Source organism: Oncorhynchus mykiss, chromosome 23 (genome assembly GCF_013265735.2).
Source record: "Oncorhynchus mykiss isolate Arlee chromosome 23, USDA_OmykA_1.1, whole genome shotgun sequence".
Taxonomy (NCBI): Eukaryota; Metazoa; Chordata; class Actinopteri; order Salmoniformes; family Salmonidae; genus Oncorhynchus; species Oncorhynchus mykiss.
The window spans coordinates 42,762,774-42,790,552 of NC_048587.1; the positions used below are offsets into that span (position 1 = coordinate 42,762,774).

The following is a 27,779-nucleotide window of genomic DNA, read 5'->3' on the forward strand; positions in this document are numbered from 1 at the left end:
GCAGCACGAAAACATCATTCTTAGCTTCACTTTCATAGCAATTAAGTAAATATCAAAGGGATCATCTGAGTGCGCCATCAGGTTAGTGTGTTGGACACACTGCATTGTAAAAGGGGAAAATTACAGTTTTATAGTAAGAGCAATGTTGGTTGACAGATAAGTGCATCTTTTTCAGCTTGCACTCTCCCCCGAATTGTACTTAAAGGGTTACAATCGCTTGTCGCTGTGTTAGTACCCTTTAAGTTACATCCTTAATACCATTCGTTAAAGGTATATAATTGCACCCCAGTTTGTACCTTTCTTACATATATTCCACAGGTATATATGTTAGAAAAGGTACAATGTTGCCTTTTCAGGGTACCACCACAGTGACAAAGCCGTTTGCTCCTTTTAAGTGGCAATAATGACCCGCTTCTCTATACCAAGTCCCTCACATGTACACACACCTCTAGTGATGTGCAGTTCACAAATTATTTGTTATTTTTGAATAACTTTTTTTACTGACTCGAGAGTGATGAATAGTTTTTCAGAGTGTGTCGTTTCAAGGAATTCTACAGCAAGGTTAATATGCACTCCTCCGGCTCAGCTGCTCTGGACACGTGCTCCAACCAGAAATTGTTCAGAAATTGCAGGCCGACCTAGACAAGAAAGTAATTGTTTTGAACTGAAGATTGACCACATAGTGAAAGAATGAATGCTATTAATTGATTATTCAGTGTCATCGATGGACACAATTTTGTAGAACCAAAACATACACAGGCTGCCTCTGCTCAACACTCAAACTCGAGAACGAATCATTTGGGGGTCTGCGTCAGTACGCAAAAGATTTAGTGCTAATCTCCCTTGCTGCAGTCAAGCAGTGTCATTCCGCCAAGAGTCATTCTAATCCGGTTGCTGCCACAACTAGACCTTGTTACAAAGATATCAATAAACAATATTTTTTTGTATGTGTAGCAATCGCAAATGTACATTGTTTGAAGCACACTTTCATAAGTCCCATAACAAATGACAGCTCCAATTAGCCCCTTATGGTGAATGACATGTGAACGAGAGGCTTGTAGAATCATGACTCTTTCGAGTTTTCACTTCATCGTTCGCTGGTAGGGGGTCTTGCATGCTCTGGGAATTACTGAAACAAGTTCAAAGACTTGTTCTTTGACTGAATGAGTTTGAAAAGATCAGAGTCAGTAAAAAGAGCTGAACTTCCCATCACTACATCCCTGTCACCAATGCAGCAAATTCAGGGGGTAGCCCTGACTAGGACTCGAATCTGGGTCCAGTGAATGAATGTCAAACAAACACCCATTACACCAAGAGGTCAGGTTTACATGGTCATGGTTTAGTGGCCACATCAGACCTGCAAATCACATTATGCTGGTTTGCAAAGTGATGTTTAATTCCCATTAGTTAGAACATCCAACATGTGGAATTGTTTTATTCACCCACATACTACATTCAGAAAGACTGTCAGGGTTAGAAACATTGAAAAAGGAGACCAACTAAACCATTTAAACTGGAACAACCATTTCAGTATCAGGTACAATAAATCTAACTAACTGATTGGATTAGTTATGAAAAAATATATAGTATTTATCTTTGTGTAGCATAAGATTAGTCAATCAATTAAAGTACATTGCCAGGTCGCAATTGTAAATGAGAACTTGTTCTCAACTTGCCTACCTGGTTAAATAAAGGTTAAATAAAAAATAAACATGTAAAAACACAGATATTAAAAACAATCCTTAAAAAAAAATCTAACTGCAGTAGATCATGCTGGGAAATATGATAATGATGGGCGTGGTTTTAATGGGACTGTTTTACCCTCCACAGAGTAAAACGTACTTCATCACACTCTCACACTCAACTCTAGTTATTAACACCAACACTGGGGTTATTTTACACCACTGAGTAATCATTTAAAACAACACTAGAAATGTTACACTGAAAAATCCACACTAGGTAACACTGGCCAATTTGCTCTGAACCTTATGGTACAAATGACCTTTTTAGGGTAGCACCACGGTGACAAAGCCGTTAGTTCCATTAATGTAGCAAAAGTTCATAATTGTACGTTATCGTTGGGCACATACAGTATGTACCTTTCTTCAATACATTCTCAATTTGGAGCTTTTCTGCTAAGCAAAGGTACAGATCAGAACCGTCAAGAATCATTAGTGCACCCTTGAGGTACACAGAATATGCTTGTACCCCGGGGAAACAGAAATGTACCTTCCCCGTACCCCTTTTTTTGAAAGTGATAGTGTGATGATTGTACCTTTCTATCTAAATGATTGGGTACAGAAAATATACCATATACTAGATTATCCGCCCATGTACCCTAAAAGTTAGCGAACTGTACCATATGAGATTATATGCGTACATCTAAAGGTACTTTATGTGTAGTTTGAACTTGTTGTACCCCAGGGAACAATAAAGTAGCCTAACATTCCCCCTTTCTGAGCATGGGGAGCACATTGAGATGAAACGTTCCTATAGAGTTGTAATCAACAACCAGCATGTTTTCTATGCCGTGGTTCTCATTGTGAGATGTAAACAGCTGGTAGAGAGCAGAGCAGGTCACACTGATGGGGGTGGAGTGTATAGCAGTTGGCCTAGACAGGTGTCTGAGCAGACACACAACATATGATAAGCAGGTAGACAGACGAGCTGGGGATGTGTGGCAAGAGGGGAAAACCTTCCTCTTCCATGTCCCTCCCTCCCTCCCTCCCTCGTCTCCGCTCCCCTCCTCCTATTCTCTCCCCTCCTCCATAAAGGAGCATTGCTTGTATCCCAAATGGCACCCTGCTCCCTATAAAGAGCACTACCTAGTGCGTTCCATTTGGGACACAGACGTAATCATCATCACTAAAGCTGTGTCGGAGCCTCCATTAAGATACTAATCAGAGCCTGCCCTGATATATCACCACCGTGTTAACATTTAAACTCTAAACTGTTTTCTCCCATGATCCCTCGTGATACCGCCGACGTCCCCACTGTGTGTGTCCCCCCGGGGTCGCCACAGTTACACCCTCTCTCATCCCCCTCGCTTGGAGGGGGGACATCTTCAAAGAAACGTTCGGTAAAATCTGCGTCTGTACCCCGAGGCCAAGCCCCTGTCTTAACTGGTCATAGGATAGAGAGACCAACAGAACCTATTAGGCTATGGTCACTGGAGACATGGGGGGCATTGTTAGATGGACAGCTGTACACAGAGCAGAGTGGACACCTCCGAGTGCTGTCACACTCTTAGCTGGGTGAAGAATGGACACATAGAGTGACTCTCAGAAGTCAGTATGCTATGGTCACTAGCAGGACGACATGAACACACAGCTGCATGAGGTAACATCTGTGGCTGTGCCTGAGGCCGGGCACCCTCTGAGCTAACAGGATGAATACATAGAGAGACTCTTAGAACTCAGTATGGATGGATGGACACACACAGCTGCACACAGAGGGGACAGCTCTAAGCAAATCAAAATCAAATCACATTTTATTTGTCACATGCGCCGATTACAACAGGTTTAGACATTATCGTGAAATTCTTACTTACAAGCCCTTAACCAACAATGCAGTTCAAGAAATAGAGTTAAAAAATATTTACAAAACAAACTAAAGTAAAAAAAAATCAAATCAAATCAAAAAGTAACAAGAAAATTACATAACAATGACGAGGCTATATACAGGGGGTACAGATACCAAGTCAATGTGCAGGGGTACAGGTAGGTTGAGGTAATTTGAAAACTGACTATGCATAGATGATAAACAGCGAGTAGCAGCATTGTAAAAACAAAGAGGGGGGAGAGCTTCCTCTGATACCACTTAGTATATAGGTCCTGGATGTCAGGAAGCTTGGCCCCACTGATGTACTGGGCTGTACACACTATCCTATGTAGCGTCTTACGGTCAGATACCAAGCAGTTGCATACCAGGCGGTGATGCAACCGGTCAGGATGCTCTAGATGGTGCAGCTGTTTAACTTTTTGAGGATTTTGGGACCCATGCCAAATCTTTTCAGAAAAGGTATTGTCGTGCCCTCTTCACAACTGTCTTGGTGTTTGGACCATGATAGTTCCTTGGTGATGTGGACGCCAAGGAACTTGAATCTCTCGACCCGCTCCACTTCAACCCCGTCGATGTTACCTGGGGCATGTTTGGCCCTCCTTTTCCTATAGTCCACGAACAGCTCCTTTGTCTTGCGCGCATTGAGGGAGAGGTTGTTGTCCTGGCTCCACACTGTCAAGTCTCTGACCTGCCCTCTATAGGCTGTCTCATTGTTGTAGGTGATCAGGCACTGTTGTGTCATCAGCAAACTTAATGATGGTGTTGGAGTCATGCTTGGCTACAATGAACAATGAACAGCATTCTCACATAGGTGTTCATTTTGTCCAGGTGGTTAAGGGCAGTGTGGAGTGTGATTGAGATTGCATCATCTGTGGATCTGTTGGGGTGATATGCAAATTGGAGTGGGTCTAGGGTTCCCGGAATGATGGGATTGATGTGAGCCATGACCAGCCTTTCAAAGCACTTCATGGCTACCGACGTGAGTGCTACAGGGCGGGAATCATTTAGGCAGGTTACCTTTGCTATCTTGGACACAGTGACTATGGTGGTCTGTTTGAAACATGTAGGTATTACAGACTCGGCCAGGGAGAGATTAAAAATGTCAGTGAAGATGTTGCCTGTTATCCATGGCTTCTGGTTGGGATATGTACTTACAGTCACTGTGGGGATGACATCGTCGATGCACTTATTGATGAAGCCGGTGACTAAAGTGGTATACTCCTCAATGCCATTGGATGAATCCAGGAACATATCTGTGCTAGCAAAACAGTCCTGTCGCACAGCATCCGCATCATCTGACCACTTCCTTATTGAGCGAGTCACTGGTACTTTCTGCTTTAGTTGTTGCTTGCAAGCAGGAATCAGGAGGATAGAATTATGTTCAGATTTGGAGGGTGAGGGAAAGCTTTGTATGCATCTCTATGTGTGGAGTAAAGGAGGTCTAGATTATTTTCCCTCTGGTTGCACATTTAACATGCTGGTAGAAATGAGGTTAAACAGATTTAAGTTTGCCTGCATTATAGTCCCCGGCTACTAGGAGCGCCGCTTCTGGATGAGCATTTTCTTGTTTGCTTATGGCTTTATACAGCTGGTTGAGTGCAGTCTTAGTGTCAGCATTGGTTTGTGGTGGTAAATAGACAACTACAAATAGTATAGATGACAACTCTCTTGGTAGATAGTGTGGTCTACAGCTTATCATGAGGTATTCTACCTCAGGTGAGCAATACCTTGAGCAATATTATTGACAAATTGACACCCCCACCCCTCGTTTTACCAGACGTAGCTTCTCTGTCCTGCCGATGCACTGAGAAGCCAGCCAGCTCTATTTTATCCATGCTGTCCTTCAGCCACGTCTTGGTGAAACATAAGCTATTACAGTTTTTAATGTCCCGTTGGTAGGATAGTCTTAATCGTAGATCGTCCAGTTTGTTTTCCGACTATTGCACATTGGCCAATAATACGGACAGTGCGTTACTGTCTATTAGAGAGAGACTTGTCAATGGAGGGGTACACGATGAGCTGGTGGCATTTGGAGACATGAAACAGAATAACTTAATTTCTATGCTTCTCTAATGTTGGTATTGAACTTCATACTGTACGTATCAAAAAACTACAATCACATTATATGACTGTACTGCTTAAGCCTATAGTATACTGTATTAAACAACTACTGTACAATCCCATTATATGACTGTGCTTAGCCCTGTAGTATACCGTACAATAAACTGGGTGGTTCGAGCCCTGAATGCTGATTGGATGAAAGCCGTGGTATATGAGACCGTAAACCACGGGTATGAGACAACTTTTATTTTTACTGTTGTAATTACATTTCTAACCAGTTTATAATAGCAATAAGGTACCTCGTAGTTTGAGGTATATGGCTAAGGGCTGTATCCAGGCACACCGCGTTGTGTCATGCATAAGAACAGCCCTTAGCCAGGGTATATTAGCCATATACCACACCCCCCTTGGGACTTTTTTAAAATCAATACTGTACAACCACATTATATGACTGACTTGCTTAACCCTATACTATAGCGTATTAAACAACCACTGTACAATCACATTATATGACTGTACTGCTCAAAGAGATTCACAGAGATTGGTATTTGTTTGGTTGGTCTTGTGCTCATGTATGATAATACATGAGCACTGGTATGGTAATATGATGATTATAACATGCATGATAAAAAATCAAACATAACAGTATTTTGATTACTCATCCAACTGGTCACACACTTAGAATATGTGGACAACCACAAATACCCAGGTTCTGGTTAGACTGTAAACTCTCCTTCCAGACTCACATTAAACATCTCCAATCCAAAATGAAATCTAGAATCGGCTTCCTATTTCGCAACAAAGCATCCTTCACTCATGCTGCCAAACATGCCCTTGTAAAACTGACCATCCTACCGATCCTCAACTTCGGCAATGTCATTTACAAAACAGCCTCCAACACTCTATTCAACAAATTGGATGCAGTCTATCACTGTGCCATCCGTTTTGTCACCAAAGCCCCATATACTACCCACCACTGCGACCTGTACGCTCTCGTTGGCTGGCCCTCGCTTCATACTCGTCGCCAAACTCACTGGCTCCAGATCATCTACAAGTCTCTGCTAGGTAAAGCCCTGCCTTATCTCAGCTCACTGGTCACCATAGCAGCACCCACCCGTAGCATGCGCTCCAGCAGGTATATCTCACTGGTCACTCCCAAAGCCAATTCTTCCTTTGGCCGCCTCTCCTTCCAGTTCTCTGCTGCCAATGACTGGAACAAACTGCAAAAATCACTAAAGCTGGAGACTCTTACCTCCCTCACTAGCTTTAAGCATCAGCTGTCAGAGCAGCTCACAGATCTCTCCACCTGTACATAGCTCATCTGTAAATTAGCCCATCCAATCTACCTCATCCCCATACTGTATTTATTTATTAATCTTGCTCCTTTGCACCCCTGTATCTCTATTTGCACATACATCTTCTGCACATTCTACCATTCCAGTGTTCAATTGCTATATTGTAATTAATTTGCCACCGTGGCCTATTTATTGCCTTACCTCTCTTATCCTACCTCATTTGCACATGCTGTATATATATTTTTCTACTGTATTATTGATTGTATGTTTGTTTATTCCATGTGTAACTCTGTGTTGTTGTATGTGTCGAACTGCTTTGTTTTGGCCAGGTCGCAGTTGCAAATGAGAACTTGTTCTCAACTAGCTTACCTGGTTAAATAAAGGTGAAATAAAATAAAACACACATTAGCTATTTACAAACACTAAACCGCAAGGAATGATCCAGTTGTAGTGGGAACAATGAGCATTTAGGCTGCCATCTGAAAGACTTAAGGTTATAACAATCGTCATGGCAGGTAGTCATTTTAGTGTGATTTCACATGTTCATGATTTAAAATTAGTGAAGGCTGCTGAGGGGAGGAGGGCTCATAATAATGTCCGCAACGGAGCGAATGGAATGGCATCAAACACATGGAAACCATCTGTTTGATGCATTTGATACCATTTCACAAGCCCGTCTTCCCCAATTGAGGTGCCACCAACCTCCTGTGTTTAAAATGTATTTTATACACTCCTGAGTGGTGCAGCTGTCTAAGGCACTGCATCACAGTGCTTGAAGTGTCCCTATAGACCTGGGTTAAATCCCAGGCTGGGTCATAACCTGCTGTGACAGAGAGTCCCATAGGGTGGAACACAATTGGCCCAGGGTCATCTGGGTTAGAAAAGGGCTTGGCCAGGGGGGCTTTACTTGGCTCTTTGCACTCTAGCAACTCCTTGTGGTGGGCTGGGCAACTGCAGGCTGACCTCACTTGTCAGTTGAATGGCATTTCCTCTGATATTGGTGCAGTTTGCTTTTGGATTAAGCGGGCAGGTTTTAAGGAGCGCAGTTTGGTGGGTCATATTTTTCTTGACTTGACCTTGCCTCTCCCAAGCCCGTTGGGGAGCGATGAGAGCGATGAGACAAGGTCGCAATTGGATGTCACAAAAAAAGTGTATAAAGTAGGCAATTAGCTTACTCTCTATTCAACTGAGACAAAATATATGCCATTTAGCAGTCAGTTTTATCCAAAATAACTTGCAAGTGCATACATTTCACGTATGGGTGGTTGCAGAAATTGAACCCACTACTCTGACATTACAAGCACTATGCTCTACCAACTGAGCTACAGAGGAACACAGGAGATGTAATCAACAAAAATGTGTCCTTCTCTCTTACTGCCTGTTCCTATTAGTGCAAACAAATGAACTATCTTATGTAGTTGACACGTCTTCTCAAACCAGTTATACAATGGCTATGAGGAGGACAGAAAAGTATGTCCTTATTTAAAAGCCTTTCACTGAGGACTTATCGATGAGCCAGAGGTGCGTGATTAAATGGTTATTTCAAGATCAAAGTCTAAACATTGTTCATCAACTCTTGGGGCTAAATTAATTAATTGCATTAAAAAGTAATACACCAACAGATTGCACTTGCCAACTGTTAAATCAGTCATTAATTAGATGCATATATAGAGAAGAGAACACTCAGCTCCAAACAAATACTGATGTCACAAAGTGCTTGTTGATCCCATTTACACATGATAATGCAAATTTGTCAGTAAGTGTGGATGTTTCAAGAGGACACCTCTTCTCATGCCTTATTGATGAAATATCTCATATTAAAAATTGTCATTTAAATTTGTCCTTATCGCCTTATTGATGTTTCTAGGGGCTTGCACAGGAGCAGATGGAAAATGTACTTTCTGTGTGTCGTCCGTCAGTCTGATGTGAGATTTGTTTAGCTAGCTGAGCTGAAGCCCACAGGGGGAGTGTGTTTGTAGAACAGGGTCTTCTTCCCCTGCTGCGGCTTTTAGGCACTTACAGCAAGCATTCATTTTAACCTCCACCCACTTGCGTTTTCATGAAAAATAACCACAGCTGTGGTTTGCTCCTCGCTCTCACTGTTGAAATGAAGTACTTAATGCTATTTGTTTGCTTGATTGGTTCAGTTGTGCTGCTCAGCAAGCCTGTCACACTGTCATTTGGGCAAATAGGCATGTGGAGTGGTCTCTCCATAGTAAAGAATAATGCACTATATGAAAATACACTCTTACTATTCCTTAACTTATGTTCTGTAAAGGAAGAGCATTTTGCATTTCCTTCTATTGTAAAGTGATTCACATAGAACTAAACTGTCCCCCTGTAGACAACTGAGAGGAAATGGTGAGGCTATGCTCAATGTGTAAATAGATAGATGAGCCATTCACTTTAAGTAGCATGCACATGATGAAAGCATCATCTCTTTTCACAGCGTCTCTTCTCTCTATGTGTTAACTAAAGCACCATGTTCATCTGCAGCCAACAAGACCAAATAATGTCCATATGACATTATTTTTTTACCAATATAAACAATAGCATGTTACATAATTACAACAAGCTTCCATATATGGAAAGTAACATAAAGTCAAGCCAAGCACTCGTAATGTCACAAGCCAAATCTTCCCCCTAACTAAAAATAAATACTTTGTGCAATTTTAAACTGATTCCCGCTGGACATAATAAATAACATGTTGAATCAGAAAACATTCTGCTTGTTTTGAGTCCAACAACAGTTCAGGAAAAGGCCCTTTGAGAATGTTCACCTCAAAGGGTGATTGGCAGCTGTCCACGGAACATGGCTGGAATGCACTCTGTGGTTCTCTGTGGTTCAGAGGTCATAAGTGCCTAGGGCAACCGTGGGATAGGGGGATGGATGGTGGGATGGAGGGATAGAGAGATGGGGCAATAAGAGGATGGGTAAAGGGGGTTGATCTGGGGTCTCAGGGTGAAGGTCACGTGGTTCGTGGGATGAGGGGATGGGGTGAGTGGAGGGTTTGGTCTCAATTAAGGGGGTGTCTAAACTTCAAGGTCACTTGGTCTGTGGGATGGGGTGTTGGGGGGACAGTGGAATGGGGGGATGGAGGGGACGGATAGAGGCATGGAATAGGAGAAGGAGGGAAGAGGGTACAGGGTTTGTCTGAATTAGGGAGGACCCATAGTTAAGGTCAAAGTCATACTGTTCATGGGCTGGAGGAATGGCATAATAGAGGGGATGGAGAGATGGGGTGGACGAGGGGGTTGGTCTCAATTAGAGGGGTCTCATCTCAGGATTAAGGATCAAGGTCAGGGTCACATGGTCTCGTTAGCCCTGCAGGGTGTTAGGGGGGTGCGGTTGGTAGTCTCGGTGTGAGCATTTGTCCCGCTAGACAGCAAGGACGTAGAGGCTTTGTCTTGGGCCTGCTGGTTGTGGATTATCCTTCGGTGGTACAACGGACCCCCCCCTGAGCAACAGAACATCCCTCACAGATGCTCTGAATGGCTTACTGACGAAACAGTAGAGGAAGAAGTTGACTGCAGTGTTGAGCATGGCCAGCATGTTAGACAGGTCATAGGCAAGGTGGACCCGCCAGTCCTTGTGGACTGAGGACACGTATAGATGATAGATGACCACTATAGTCCTGGGGGCCCAAAGGATGGCGAACGCGGAGGTAATGGCGAGCAGCATGGCGGTGCTCTTACCCAGGCGCCGCTGCGGGGCCAACCGGGCCCCGCTACCACCACGCTCCTCCTGGCACGGGACCTGTCTCTGCCGCGCCTGCAGCCGGTGAATGATCAGCAAGTTCAGAACCAGGAAGATGCTACACGGCAGGAAGTAGATTATCATCACGTGTGTCCATATGAGGGCAGAGTCCAGGGAGGTGGGCGGGCGGGCGACGCGCCACATGTCAGACCACCAGAAGAATGGTATGCCTGACAACAGCGCCAGGAAAAAGACGACGGTGATAATCCGCCGTGCTCGTGCCGGGTAGCTGATCTGGCGGTGGAGGAGCGGATGGCACAGTGCCACGTAGCGGTCCACGGTTAGGGGTACGGTGGCCCAGATAGAGGCGTGGTTGGCAGCAAACTCTGCCATGCTAACCGAGCGCAGGAGGAGGGTAGGGACCTAGAATACAATTAAACACAAAAATGTAATTTTATGTGAGAAGTCAGGACAAAGAGAAAGGAAATTCACAATAACAGCAAAACGATAACGTTGATCTACTGTACTTTAAACAACATGTAGGCAGGTCGATTAGAATTCAAACTTTCTCCCAAAACAGATCACTACACCTTTATCGTCCATTCATTACAACAAACAATAAAATGTTGTCCTTTGCTCATTTCTCAACCTAATTGTGCCCACTTTTTTTCAGTGCACTGTCAGGGTTTTGAGCTGGCAATCCTTTAGCTATACGTCCACCTCCTTAACCACTGGACTACTGTACCTACTTCACGGTGGAACACAGCTGTTTCTAGCAGAAAGCCCACGAAGATAATGAAGAGCTGGGAGAGGATGTCAGAGCCTGTCAGAGCCAGCAGGTACACATGCATAGCCTTCTTAGTACGGGCTGCCAGCCGGGATAGAGCCACTGCAGTCAGTATGTTTACTGATAGATTGAAGGGGGAGGGAGTGGAGAGAGGCAGGGAGGGAGTGGGGAGGCAGAGAGAGGGAGTAGGGAGAGACGGGAGGCAGAGAGAGGTTGGGGGATAGAGAGAGGGCAGAGTGGAGAAGGAGAGGGGGAAGAGGGAGAGAGGGGAGGGAGAGTGAGTAAGAGAGTGATAGAGAGAGAACATTTATTTAAACACCATTTGAAGTCCATTATACACTACATGACCAAAAGTATGTGGACACCTGCTTATCAAACATCTCCTTCCAAAATCATGGCCATTAATATAATTAATCCCGAAGTTTGAGGTCAGGGCTCTGTGCAGACCACTCAAGTTCTTCCACACTGATTTCGACAAACCATTCCTGCGTGGGCCGCGCTTTGTGCATGACCACATTGTCATGCTGAAACAGGAAAGGGCCTCCAAACTGTTGCCACAAAGTTGGAAGCACAGAATCGTCTTATTGAATGCTGAAGCATTAAGATTTCCCTTGACTGAAACTAAGAGGCCTACACCGAAACATGAAAAACAGCCCCTGTCCAATGGCGGCAAGCTTTACACCACTCCAGCCAACTCGCATTTCACATGGTGATCTTAGTGTTGTGTGCGGCTGCTTGACCTTGGAAACACATTTCATGGAGCTCCCTACAAACAGTTATTGTGCTGATGTTGCTTCCAGAGGCAGTTTGGAACTCGGTAGTGACTGTTGCAACCAAGGACAAACGATTTTTACGCACAATGTGCTTCAACACTCGACGGTCCAGTTCTGTGAGCTTATGTGGTCTGTCACTTCGCGGCTGAGCCAGTGCTGCTCCTAGACATTTCCACTTAAAAATAACAGCACTTGAGGTTGACCGGGGCAGCTCTAGCAGGTCAGAAATTTGACGAACAGATTTGTTGGAAAGGTGGCATCCTATGACGGTGCCACGTTGAAAGTCACTGAGCTCTTTAGTAAGGCCATTTTACTGCCAATGTTTGTCTATGGAGATTGCATGGCCGTGTGCTCGATATTATACACCTGTCAGCAATGGGTGTGGCTGAAATAGCCGAATCTACAAATTTCAAGAGGTGTCCACATACATTTATACATATAGTCTACTTGGCTCATGAGGTATTACCGGAATATTTTCTATGGAGGAGGGAGATATTTGTTCTCAGGAAGCAGATAGTATTTCCAAGAGTCCCTTTTTTTATAGCCTGGCTGCAGTGTCTGTGTATATATGTCTGTGTCTGTGTATGTGTATGTGTGTGTTTTTCCAGTAGTGTGACATACAGTAGCTGCATAGATTTCAGCTGTATTTATATGTAATCAGCTATCATTGTCTGGGTTTTTTTTCGGCGACTTGTCAATAGCACGATATTCCCACTAAAAACAATTGGTGCACATCTGTCTTCAGCCCTCCGCTCCAACCCACAGACCTCTCAATCCCCACTGGGAGTAATTAGTTCACTGTGCCAAAAGGTCAGCTGGAGGATTCAGAGTGAGGGAATGCAGGCGGCTGATCTCAGATGAGCCCTCTAGTCTCCTGCTTCCCCTCCCTCCCTACAACCATCCCTGCCTATGTTGAATCAATAGCACATCACAGTCTGCCAATGTTGTAGCCCCACAACAACACTGACAATGACAACACAGTTTACTTGAACTGAACACAATCCATTAATGTGACTGTTATTTTGTCTTGTTGCTCAGGAACGTTGGAGTGTTCATTTTGGAGACTGCATGTGTGTGTGTACTGTATGCGTGCATGTACCTGGTACTCCCACACAGAGGAGGGAGCTATAATAGATGACAGGGAAGAAGCCCAGGACACATGTAGACCTCTGCAGATCCCCGTCTCCTGGTTTCAGGCCCTGCTCTGAAGAGCTGGGCACTGTTATGTTGGGCCAATCAAACATGACCTTGGTCGTTCTCCTGGAAGAGAGAGGGAAAGATTTGAAGGGAGGGTGGGAAATGGGAAGAGAGGGAGGAAGGGAGATGGAGAGACAAAGAGATGGAGGGAGGGAGGGAGATATACAGTGCCTTGCGAAAGTATTCGGCCCCCTTGAACTTTGCGACCTTTTGCCACATTTCAGGCTTCAAACATAAAGATATAAAATTGTATTTTTTTGTGAAGAATCAACAACAAGTGGGACACAATCATGAAGTCGAACGACATTTATTGGATATTTCAAACTTTTTTAACAAAACAGCTCGAGCTCAGTGAGGTGGGATGGAGAGCATTTGTGAACAGCAGTTTTCAGTTCTTTCCACAGATTCTCGATTGGATTCAGGTCTGGACTTTGACTTGGCCATTCTAACACCTGGATATGTTTATTTTTGAACCATTCCATTGTAGATTTTGCTTTATGTTTTGGATCATTGTCTTGTTGGAAGACAAATCTCCGTCCCAGTCTCAGGTCTTTTGCAGACTCCATCAGGTTTTCTTCCAGAATGGTCCTGTATTTGGCTCCATCCATCTTCCCATCAATTTTAACCATCTTCCCTGTCCCTGCTGAAGAAAAGCAGGCCCAAACCATGATGCTGCTACCACCATGTTTGACAGTGGGGATGGTGTGTTCAGGTGTGTTGCTTTTACGCCAAACATAACGTTTTGCATTGTTGCCAAAAAGTTCAATTTTGGTTTCATCTGACCAGAGCACCTTCTTCCACGTGTTTGGTGTGTCTCCCAGGTGGCTTGTGGCAAACTTTAAACAACACTTTTTATGGATATCTTTAAGAAATGGCTTTCTTCTTGCCACTCTTCCATAAAGGCCAGATTTGTGCAATATCCGACTGATTGTTGTCCTATGGACAGAGTCTCCCACCTCAGCTGTAGATCTCTGCAGTTCATCCAGAGTGATCATGGGCCTCTTGGCTGCATCTCTGATCAGTCTTCTCCTTGTATGAGCTGAAAGTTTAGAGGGACGGCCAGGTCTTGGTAGATTTGCAGTGGTCTGATACTCCTTCCATTTCAATATTATCGCTTGCACAGTGCTCCTTGGGATGTTTAAAGCTTGGGAAATCTTTTTGTATCCAAATCCGGCTTTAAACTTCTTCACAACAGTATCTCGGACCTGCCTGGTGTGTTCCTTGTTCTTCATGATGCTCTCTGCGCTTTTAACGGACCTCTGAGACTATCACAGTGCAGGTGCATTTATACGGAGACTTGATTACACACAGGTGGATTGTATTTATCATCATTAGTCATTTAGGTCAACATTGGATCATTCAGAGATCCTCACTGAACTTCTGGAGAGAGTTTGCTGCACTGAAAGTAAAGGGGCTGAATAATTTTGCACGCCCAATTTTTCAGTTTTTGATTTGTTAAAAAAGTTTGAAATATCCAATAAATGTCGTTCCACTTCATGATTGTGTCCCACTTGTTGTTGATTCTTCACAAAAAAATACAGTTTTATATCTTTATGTTTGAAGCCTGAAATGTGGCAAAAGGTCGCAAAGTTCAAGGGGGCCAAATACTTTCGCAAGGCACTGTAACTATAACTATAAAATAACCATAAAACTATAACTATAAAATGACACTGAACAAAAATATAAATGCAACATGCAACAATTTCTACAATTTTACTGAGTTACATATAAGGAAATCAATCAACTGAAATGAATTCATTAGGCAATAATCTATGGATTTCACATGACTGGGAATACAGATATGCATCTGCAAAGTTGCTGGATATTGGCGGGAACTGCAAAACTCTGTCGTACACGTTGATCTAGCGTATTCTAAACATGCTCAATGGGTGATGACATGTATGGTGAGTATGCAGGCCATGGAAGAACTGGGACATTTTCAGCTTCCAGGAATTGTGTACAGATCCTAGTGACATGGGGCTGTGCATTATAATGCTGAAATATGAGGTGAATATGAGGTGATGGCGCGGATGAATGGCCTCAAGACAATAGGCCTCAGGATCTCGTCATGGTATCTCTATGCATTTCAATTGCCATCAATAAAATTGATTTGTGGTTGTTGTCTGTAGTTTATGAATGCCATACTATAATCCCACCATGGGGCTTCATCTGTTCACAACGTTGACATCAGCAAACCGCTCGCCCACATGACACCATACACACTGCCTGCCATCTACAGTTGAAAACGGGATTCATCCGTGAAGATCACACTCAGTATACAGTACCAGTCAAAGGTTTGGACACACCTACTCATTCAAGGGTTTTTCTTCATTGTAGAATAATAGTGTTGATGTCTTCACTATCATTCTCCAATGTAGAAAATAGTAAAAAATTAAGAAAAACCCTTGAATGAGTAGGTGTTTCCAAACTTTTTACTGGTACTGCATATACATATATATAAACTCATCAGACGTCATGATACGTCATCAGAAGTGCTCACTGAATTTGAGGGCTGAGAGAAGAGAGGGTGTGTCGGTTAAGTGTTTGGAATGCAGCCATTGACTGACCAGGTGAATCAAATAAAACAAAATACAATTTGATAAGTCACATGTGCCGAAAACAACAGGTATTCGGCACTGTGAAATGCTTACTTACGAGCCCCTAACCAACAATGCAGTTAATATATATATATATATATATATATGTATATATATATATATATATATATATATATATATATATATATATATATATATACAGTGGGGCAAAAAAGTATTTAGTCACCCACCAATTGTGCAAGTTCTCCCACTTAAAAAGATGAGAGAGGCCTGTAATTTTCATCACTCAGTACACTTCAACTATGACAGACAAAATGAGAAAAAGAAATCCAGAAAATCACATTGTAGGATTTTTTATGAATTTATTTGCAAATTATGGTGGAAAATAAGTATTTGGTCACCTACAAACAAACAAGATTTCTGGCTCTCACAGACCTGTAACTTCTTATTTAAGAGGCTCCTCTGTCCTCCACTCGTTACCTGTATTAATGGCACCTGTTTGAACTTGTTATCAGCATAAAAGACACCTGTCCACAACCTCAAACAGTCACACTCCAAACTCCACTATGGCCAAGACCAAAGAGCTGTCAAAGGACACCAGAAACAAAATTGTAGACCTGCACCAGGCTGGGAAGACTGAATCTGCAATAGGTAAGCAGCTTGGTTTGAAGAAATCAACTGTGGGAGCAATTATTAGGAAATGGAAGACATACAAGACCACTGATAATCTCCCTCGATCTGGGGCTCCACGCAAGATCACAAGAACGGTGAGCAAAAATCCCAGAACCACACGGGGGGACCTAGTGAATGACCTGCAGAGAGCTGGGACCAAAGTAACAAAGCCTACCATCAGTAACACACTACGCCGCCAGGGACTCAAATCGTGCAGTGCCAGACGTGTCCCCCTGCTTAAGCCAGTACATGTCCAGGCCCGTCTGAAGTTTGCTAGAGAGCATTTGGATGATCCAGAAGAAGATTGGGAGAATGTCATATGGTCAGATGAAACCAAAATATAACTTTTTGGTAAAAACTCAACTCGTCGTGTTTGGAGAACAAAGAATGCTGAGTTGCATCCAAAGAACACCATACCTACTGTGAAGCATGGGGGTGGAAACATCATGCTTTGGGGCTGTTTTTCTGCAAAGGGACCAGGACGACTGATCCGTGTAAAGGAAAGAATGAATGGGGCCATGTATCATGATATTTTGAATGAAAACCTCCTTCCATCAGCAAGGGCATTGAAGATGAAATGTGGCTGGGTCTTTCAGCATGACAATGATCCCAAACACACCACCCGGGCAACGAAGGAGTGGCTTCGTAAGAAGCATTTCAATGTCCTGGAGTGGCCTAGCCAGTCTCCAGATCTCAACCCCATAGAAAATCTTTGGAGGGAGTTGAAAGTCCGTGTTGCCCAGCAACAGCCCCAAAACATCACTGCTCTAGAGGAGATCTGCATGGAGGAATGGGCCAAAATACCAGCAACAGTGTGTGAAAACCTTGTGAAGACTTACAGAAATCGTTTGACCTCTGTTATTGCCAACAAATGGTAAATAACAAAGTATTGAGATAAACTTTTGTTATTGACCAAATACTTATTTTCCACCATAATTTGCAAATAAATTCATTAAAAATCCTACAATGTTAATTTCTGGGAAAAAAATTCTAATTTTGTCTGTCATAGTTGAAGTGTACCTACGATGAAAATTACAGGCCTCGCTCATCTTTTTAAGTGGGAGAACTTGCACAATTGGTGGCTGACTAAATACTTTTTTGCCCCTCTGTAACATGTAATGGCATAACACAACAGATTAGATAAACTGGAACAACACTCACTCATGGATGCACAAAATGAGCTGTGCGAAAAAAAACACCTAAATATTCTAATAGAGGAAAGAAAGTTTTTTTGAACTGCAAAAAACCATTGAAGGGTTCAGTGTTCTTTGAATCATTATGGTTCCACATAGAAAAATCACCCTTTCAAAACAACCCTTAAAGGAACCTTCTTTTCTTAGTGTGTTTACAATGCTATGGGCTCTGGTCAAAAGTAGTGCATAGGTTGCTGTTTGGGATGCTCATCTTAGGACAAGCTCTGAGAAAAATTATAGTGATGAGAGAAACACATTTCTCTACTTTGTCTCAAGTATGATGGAGTGACAATGACTAAACCATCTAGCAGTCGCGAGTCAACAAACCTGCTATACTCTCTGTAATACAACATTGTCTATAAGAGGTAGAATTATCCACAGAAAACTATTCCACTATATACAAATCCAAGACCAGCCATTGATATTGGTTTTAATTCAAATCCTCAATGTCAATGGAAAGTGCAGACACAAAACGAGGCCTGCATATGGATTTGTATTATTCACAGTATTTTTCAGACTACTACTCCCTTATTACAAGAGGCAGCTGTGAATGTTTAGATTCCTGGAAGGACATTCTTTTTTTTAGCAAGATGTTCTTTATTACAGTAGTCAGCATATATAGTCAACGATAAGACTGTAAGCCTGAGACATTGTGTACCAAGTTATTGACTACTTACTATAAGGTTAGTAGTCAATGTACAGCCTGAGACATTGAACATTGGGACAGTCCTTCTTGTGCTAGGTCAAAGGCATGGTCCTCCAACTGTAAGGTTTCCCCCAGTGGATTCAGGATCATTGGCAGAAATGATGTGTCCCAGAGAGGCTACACATGCTGAGGGTGGGATTGGACTGTGGATTACTGGCTCGCTGCTCTGTCTCCACTGAGAATGACTGTCCCCACCTTAATTGGTGTTAGAGCAACGACACCATACTGCTCTATAGCAGCAGTCTGTAAAGCCTACACCACCATTAAAGTCTTGCTACCCAGGGGAAATATAGTCCTATTGTATAGATCTGATATACTCATAGACAATCTCCATTCCCACCAGGCTGGTTTGCCAGCAAAGCATCAGCCTGAGCCGAGACAAAGGTCTCTGTGGAAATCTATGTGTAAATGAGGAAAACGCCTCATTCAAGACAACCAAATTAATAGCCACTACCCAACCCATGCAGGGTCTCATATGCAAATGCCTGTAGTGTATGGGACTGTATTCAGGCACTATTATAATAAAGAAAAGGGCTGCCCTGGGGTTCAGCTCCATCCAGATGAACAGTGGGGGAGTGGAGTGCCTGTGAGTGGAGCAGAGGTAGCCTGGTCCCAACGACCCATGCCATCGATGACCATATACAGCAGGAGTTGGCAAGACAACACAGAGCAAATTCTCCAGTGTCCATATGGGTCCACACTTTTGAGTGTGAAATGAACACTGTGCTTAGTGCGGACACAGTTACACTTAGTCAGTTACAGAACTAACACTTTCAGTTTTATGAATAACACCTTATCATGATGTTGCCCTCTTTGGGTATAGCAAGCCCCATCCCCCTCTCCCTGCCTCCCCCTCGCCTCCTTCAACTAGGCTGCTGTGGTCAGAGAGAGGTCGTAAATTCCCGAGGAGAAGACCCTGCCGCATGGCCACACAGTATAAGAGACAGAGTACATTTTCCTAGAGAACAAAGGAATTTCTTCCACCTCACAGAACTTGAGGTACGAACAGATTTTATGTTCCAGAGAAAGTATAAAAGATCGGTGAAGAATCCAGCTACAAACTGGTCCGTTTGTTACGACTTGGGGAAGCTCATGGGAGACGGTGTGGCCACATTACGATAACGCTGTTTATGTAATAGCCTCAGATATGAGGTTTACATCTAATTGTTGTATAAGATGAATGAGTGAGTATGATACTGTTTACACAATTTTACAATGTGAGTTTGGACTGTTTAATGAAGGAAAACTCAAAAAGGGAATTGGAGTTAACTAAATCAGAGCTCAGTTAGGGTCAGGCATCCTGGGACAGACCTTTTCTGCAATTCCAAATAAAACCCAACTTTGAGAAATTATCACCAGAACATGTTTCTCTCAATCACGGGAGTACAAAGGTTGTAGACCATTGATGAATCTTTTAACCATACCACGTGGTTAAACTCTTAGACTATCGATACCGACATAATAAGAACAAGTCTTTGATATTAATTACTAGTCTGCAGCTAGGAATTCGGTATCATTGAACGCGAAGAACGACAACAGCCGAAACATCCATTCTACAACAACATGAATGAATGTCACTCTGAACTATCCACTATAACCACGACAGAGAGAGAGAGAGAGACGGACAATTCTACAAAAGAAACAAACTTTTCAACAGTGATCAAGACGACACACTGAGTTTAACTATATATATTGATTGCATTTGTTCCCGAATGAGTGAGCGTTCATGTGCAAAAGATTAGCATTTCAATTGCTATAATTATCAACTCTGTAGTGACTTCTCAGCTGAACCCCCACTCCTCCTTTTGTCTAACAAGCCACCCTTCCGGTTTAGCCCACTAGGGCACATTCTCCTATAATGTCTTGTAACCATATTTACCTTGTTGGTTTGTTTATGCATTTCTGTGAATTACTTAGTTAGTAATAAATAAATGATTTTTAGACAATTGATGTATGGATGACTCATAGTGAAGACTGGGTTCATGCAGATAACCAACCATTTATGACGTTTGGAATGAGACTAACGTGAGGTAAAGTAAATAATTCATTAATCAGAAGACTATTGATCAGATATGACAATATCTGAAAAGTTATTTTAGGAAATGATAACTTTGTAATCTGAATATTTTCCTTGGTGCCCCGACTTCCTAGTTAATTACAGTTACATGATTAAATTGGTTTAATCGCGTAATACTAACTACAGAGAATCTTTGAAAAAACTATAAGTCTTCAATTTAATGATAGTAAAGACACAACAATCTCATGTAGTATTTTTAACACTAGAAAGGGTATATAGTTAACACCAATGGTGTTATGCAATAACACTTCATATATGATTTTTAACCATGACACCAAAAGGTACATATCTCTTGACAAGGTCACTCACTCAGTGTTGGGTTAAGGACAATACAATAAAAGTCTTTATTGCCACATGCCCGTATGTAAGTATATCACTTAAACTGGTACAACACTTCCATTCACAGGGTGCCAAAAATAACATATTGAAAGCCACACCCCCAACAAGCCATGCCTCCAATACAGTGACAACCCGTCATTCAGGGCAGGTGGGGCAGAGCCTGTTTTGCATGTTATTTTGGCATTAATACATGTCACATATCAGTTTACAAACATCGTAATATATATATATATATGTTTCGGCCTAGCTCAGTGCTTTCTGTGGTGGTGGGGCAAGCCAGCAGAAAAAATGGAGCGTTGCGCCGTGATTTGCTCAATGATCTGTCACTCATGCGGACATTACGTCATCGCCAAGTCCAAGGGTAGAGCTAGAAAATTCTAGCCCCTTGGGTGCTGCCATAGAGTTACATTAGAAGTGCCCATCCAAAAAGGCTCAAGGTCATTGGGCACAGATAAAATGACGGTAAATCACGTTATATGTACAGTAGCTAGCAGTCATCATCATGAATCAAGTTGACAATCTACTGGCAAATACTTTTTAATCCTTGTCATATGAAGAGAAATAATGAAGCGAAATTCTAGATAAAACATATTGGTGCTCATTGGCCATTGGACCTAAACATTACATTAAATCAAATTCAACAATGAGTGGTTTGGAATGAATCACTGACAGTGGCTAACTGCAAGCATTGCGAAGCAATCACTAGCATGCTATTCAGTGGAGTGGCTGTGTGGTCCCAAATCTGGGATTAAGGGGATCTTTTCCAGGTCTAAAATTATAAACATTCAACATTGGCCATGCTGTCAATGTTCAAAACAACTTAACTCGGAACTGCGAAAACTTGACTTCGGTGAGTTCAAGACTGGGAAGTCGGGAATAAACAAGCTCTGACTGGCAAAATACATTTTGAACGGTCATCCAACTCGGAATTGTAAATCCGGCCTTTTTCTAGAGCGACAACCTGAATATCAATGACGTCATCATGATTCGACCTTGTTTTTTCCAAGTTCCCAGTTGTTTTGCACCATAAATCCTGAGAATGCCAGACTTTGACGACAAAATTTGCTCATGAAAGACCTTCTTGTTCAATAATGTATTGTTTGCTGCTGCATAAATGCTGCATAAATGGTGTAATATGCCAGGGAGATATGTATACTGTAGCTAAGAAAGCAATACTTAGTGTATGTTGTGTAGTAAGATCTTCGTAACCCATTTGCCTCACTCTAATAATTTGGTCTATTTACCCATTTTAATTTTGCCTACTGTTCTGACTGTGTGTACATGTAGCCTATAACTTGTTTTAGAGAAATGTAATCATTGAATATTGTAAGAGCTTTCATTGTCTGCTTATTGTAATATTTGTGTTGTGGAGAAATGACCAGGCAGGAGACGGGAGTACAGTTAGTTTTCGTTTAGTCAAAACCCCTCGTGCTCTACAGTTCCCGGCACTCCAGTGCGCATGTACATTTCCTATTAGGTGTAGTAACGTAACACTGCCGTAAGGCATTACTGCTTAGTAACAGCACAGTAACTAATATAAACAGATGTAGATCCCAGATACTACACTTATAAGCCCCCCTTTATTTATCCTACGGTTCTGACTTGGTGCACAGGGAGAATATTGTAAGAATGGCCCATGTTCAGAATTATGTCGCTGTACATTTCAAAAGTGCTAAACAAATAGTTATATTGACTATGTCCATCCTAGCTCGCTCATTAATGTCTTAATCAAAATGACAGATTGCCTCTTATCCGCTTGTTGTCCCCTTATGCCATAGTTTGTACATCTCAATTGTCAGTAGAAACCACATTTGTTTAAGCAAGTCAGCCATATCAGCTATGTTTTTTTTAAAGGCAGTAAATGAGGCTGAATGAAATGTTTTGCTGCCAGACAAGGCTCCACTGACAGCTAGGTTTAGCAGTTGAAAGATGTTGGGACTGCTGTTGGGACAGGTTTATATAGGCCGTTTCTGGGCCCTGTTTGTCACCGTTACAGTGCAATTAATATATTATTTAGCGTTGTGTTGTGGCTTTGCTGGCATGCATTTTTATGCCCCACCAAGATTTAAATGTTAAATCGCCACTGCTCCAATATAATTTCCCAGTATGCCTTTTCGAGTGACCACCCATGACTGTAGTTGTTAGTGACAGAGATATGTTTGTTGAATTTGTTCATGTTCAGTCCTGTGGACTTCACCAAAAGAGATCCTACTGTAGGTGAATGTTATCATTAAAATTAATTGTTATGACAATACATATATCATAAGTCCTTACTTTGATGGCCAAGTTTTACCTTAACACAGGGGTGTTAGGAACCTCTGGTTTACGGGCCTGAAAGTTACAGTATGCTGTCTGTCAAAGTGATTCTTATTGAATCCAGGTAGATCCAACAGTGGACTTTTTATTCACTCACAACCTGCATTCAGAAGAACTAGCTTGCTCTATAATACAGAATGAGTACTACTTGGATTTCAATTACTTATTTTTTTTACATTAATTTATTAAAAATTTATATTTAAAATAAATATGTTGATTTCGCAAATGTTAAAATATATTGTTGAACATAATATATTCTACAGGCATATCTGTCATGTTCTGTCCATAGAGAGGCTTTTATTCTCTATTTTGGTTAGGCCAGGGTGTGACTAGGGTGGGAATTCTATGTTCAGTTTCTATGTTTTGTGTTTCTTTGTTGTTTGGCCGTGTGGTTCTCAATCAGAGGCAGCTGTCAATCGTTGTCTCTGATTGAGAACCATACTTAGGTAGCTTTTTCCCACACGGGTTTTGTGGGTAGTTGTTTTCTGTTTTGTGTCTTCCTGCACTTGACAGGACTGTTTCGGTTTTCGTTCATTCTCTTTGTTATTTTGGTTAATCAGTGTTCAGTTCCAATAATAAAGTAACATTGGCTAGGTTTCCATCCAATTGGCGACAGATTTTCATGTGAATATTCAAAAATCTGCATGAAGAAAGTATGTGCATTTTCACACCAGGTGTGTTTCCAACAGACGGAGTTGCTGCAGATAAAAGTCAGTGTGTGATGACAGAGTACACAAAAACAAATGTTTCACTTAAGTTTTCATACACTGAATAAAAATCTCAAGTTCAATGTGTTTCCATCACATTTTTAATTCTACCGATAGTTTTGTTAAAGGCTTTAAATAGCAAATGTTCCTACTCTGGTCTTGGCACGTGTAGGCTATTCCACCACCATTTCTCTCATAATTCATTTCACAAATGCAGGAATGTCCACATGCAGGAAAACCCCTGAATTGCAGGCACAATGTTGGTTAGAATGGTTTGTTTCAATATCTTTGTTTGTGCATGTACTGCACATTGATTAATCTTGTGCTACACAAACATAAATAAACATACATTTTTCTAAACTAATCAGCCAGGTAGATTTGTTATACCCCGTTACTGAAATGTTTGAGTTGAATTGCCTTAGGTAATTATAATCCACAAAACGTATGTAATAACTCCATTATGTTGCAATTATAAAGCAATTGCCAAAGTCCAATGCAACAACAATGTTTCTATTGTAATAATCACGAAGATACGGTAACACTTGACATCAAGTTCTGTATGTGTAGTATTACCTTATGTCTCACTTATTAAGAAAAAAATGTGTTACATCATTTTGAAGCTGCAAAGGTGGTCTACTCATGTTGAGGTGATGCCATGTTCCTCATGTATTTAATTATACCTATAAGATTAAGATTCATATCTAAGTGCCCTCCAAACCATGTGCTTATGATCATAGATTTAGACTAATTAAAATAAGTGTTGTAGTTTTTAGTTCTTCATTTAATATTTGGCAGCCATCGAGTAAATCATTTGTATATATTCAAATAGCTTCAAAAATGATTTGTTTTTCTGGAGAGGTATTCAAAATACTTTCAAATATGATTTGGTTTTCTGGAGAGGTATTCAAAATACTTTCAAATATGATTTGGTTTTCTGGAGAGGTATTCAAAATACTTTCAAATATGATTTGGTTTTCTGGAGAGGTATTCAAAATACTTTCAAAAATGATTTGGTTTTCTGGAGAGGTATTCAAAATACTTTCAAATATGATTTGGTTTTCTGGAGAGGTATTCAAAATACTTTCAAATATGATTTGGTTTTCTGGAGAGGTATTCAAAATACTTTCAAATATGATTTGGTTTTCTGGAGAGGTATTCAAAATACTTTCAAATATGATTTGGTTTTCTGGCGAGGTATTCAAAATACTTTCAAATATGATTTGGTTTTCTGGAGAGGTATTCAAAATACTTTCAAAAATGATTTGGTTTTCTGGAGAGGTATTCAAAATACTTTCAAAAATGATTTGTTTTTCTGGAACCCGTATTTGAATAGCAAAGAAAATAGTTGCCTTTTAAATCAAATCAAATCAAATCAAATGTTATTTGTCACATACACATGGTTAGCAGATGTTAATGCGAGTGTAGCGAAATGCTTGTGCTTCTAGTTCCGACAATGCAGTAATAACCAACAGTAATCTAGCTAACAATTCCAAAACCACTACAAGTGTAAGGGGATAAAGAATATGTACATAAAGATATATGAATGAGTGATGGTACAGAGTGGCATAGGCAAGGTACAGTAGATGGTATTGAGTGCAGTATATACATATGAGATGGGTATGTAAACAAAGTGGCATAGTTTAAGTGGCTAGTGATACATGTATTACATAAAGATGCAGTAGATGATATAGAGTACAGTATATACGTATACATATGAGATGAATAATGTAGGGTATGTAAACATTATATTAGGTAGCAGTGTTTAAAGTGGCTAGTGATATATTTTACATCATTTCCCATCACTTCCCATTTTTAAAATGGCTGGAGTTGAGTCAGTGTTGGTTGAAACTCTTTATAAACTATATTCGACTACCGTGAGAATTTCAAAAGTTGGTATTTTCAAATAAACTACAAAATATAACTATTTTTGGCCTAGGTCTGCTCAACATTGGTTATTAACACCAACACTGGGGTTCCTTTACACCATTGAGTGCTAATTCCATTCTTAGAGAGTTAATTTAACTCCTGCATCAACAATAGAAATGCTACACTGAAAAATCAACACTAGGTAACACTGGCCGATTTGCTGTGCATGAACAGTCCTGCGACAAGGCTAGATCTGAGCGGGGTTTGGTATCTTGTGTCCACCCTTGAGCTGAAATAACCTCTATCTTTAGATTAGCCCCTCTGCTCCACTCAGTCTTCTCAATTATTCATGCAAAGGGGCAGTTCCAGTTCACCTGCTGGGCGCTCTTCTCACGGCCTGGGACTGGGAGATAGAGATAGCTAGGGCAAGGCTCAAGGACAGATGCCGGCTGGTGCGGTCAACATAGTGATATTGTGCATTTCGGTGATCTCACCATTTCAGATGAAGATCATAGAAAGGAGAGGAGAAGAATATATTTCACCTTTTGAGAGGAAAGTGGGGTGAGAGTTCAGGTTTCATTTTGGCAGCTAAGGCTGCTGCGTACAGTACAGTGCTGGTTGTGACAGGAGGACAAAGGGAAAAGCTGACTAGACACCATAATGTGCCAGTTAAAGAAGCCTTCAATTCACTCCTTTCAGTTCATAGTTAGACACACTCACTCACTCACTCACTCACTCACACACGCACACACGCACACATACACACATGCACACACTGGACGGAGCACTGCTGTTCATATTTTACAACTCTGAAACTGACCTGTATTCCCAGGGCAGGCGGCCACAGATATTAACATGACATAATCCAGAAGTACACTTTGGCATCAGAAGTAATTGGCTGCCATTTTTACTCCACAAATCCTTCTGGAGTAGCTCTTCCATATTAAACTTGAGGTTGTTGAAAATAACATATCATAGATGTGCAGATTCCCAGAAAGTACTTTTTAGTCAGACTCGCTCTCTGGTTCATTTTATATTCATGTCATTTAGCAGACACTCTTATCCAGAGAGATTTACATGAGCAATTAGGGTTAAGTGCCTTGCTCAAGGGCATATGGACAGACATTTCACCTAGACAGCACAGGGATTCAAAAGAGCAACTTTCAGTTACTGGCCCAAAGCTAGGCTACCTGCCACCCTTCTACCTTCTACTAGGGAGTTTTTCCTCCATGGTGTAAACTTTTACAATCCTGTGCACTACAAGGATTAACAATAAAAGTAAAACGAATGTAAAATATAATGTCAGAAAATATAGAACTGACACAACTGTGTACCTCAAAGAACAGTAAAACATACAGTACGAATCCAGTATATAAACATTTGAAGAGATAGCAGCCTTTCCCTTGTACTCTATACGGTCAGCATCTGTTGTACCTGTGATGCCAGACTAAACTAGTCATCATGTGTCATCAGGTAAAAGGAGAAGTAAGACTCTTACCTTTACAACCGTTCTTCACAGTATCTTCCCATCTGTCTCATGGGTCCCAGTGTCTGTTGACCTCCATCGTAGCCGATTCCCTACCGCTGCAGCTGCCAGTGACACTAACGACCCACACAGCCACTGGAGAAGAGGAAGAGGAGAGGAAGAAGAACAGAACTGAGCTCCCTGCAGCAGGCTCATCACTGCGGTGAGTGCAAGAGTAAGTGAATGAGTAGAGGAGGAGAGGAGAGGAGAGGTGAGACCGAGGAGAGGGAGAGAGAAAGAGAGAGAGGGAGAGAGAGGGAGGGGTGGGGATCAAGAAAAGGGATATTGATCTTAGGATGGATAGAAACAGGTAAAGGAGGGAAACTGTTTGTGGAAAGCTTTTATTCAATAACGCTACAGTTCACATATACAGTGGGGCAAAAAAGTATTTAGTCAGACACCAATTGTGCAAGTTCTCCCACTTAAAAAGATGAGAGAGGCCTGTGATT

The 27,779-nt window shown here is 41.7% G+C and overlaps 1 protein-coding gene across 1 annotated transcript; it reads right to left on the minus strand.

Annotated features, from left to right (window-relative positions):
* Positions 1–10,118: 10,118 nt before the first annotated feature.
* Positions 10,119–27,415, minus strand: gpr142 (G protein-coupled receptor 142). Its single transcript, XM_021581425.2, is given in 5 exon segments — positions 10,119–10,373; positions 10,375–11,037; positions 11,364–11,521; positions 13,274–13,434; positions 27,304–27,415. Coding segments are annotated over 4 exon segments (1,116 nt in total). The 5' UTR covers positions 13,419–13,434; positions 27,304–27,415; the 3' UTR covers positions 10,119–10,223.
* Between the last annotated feature and the right edge of the window lie 364 nt (positions 27,416–27,779).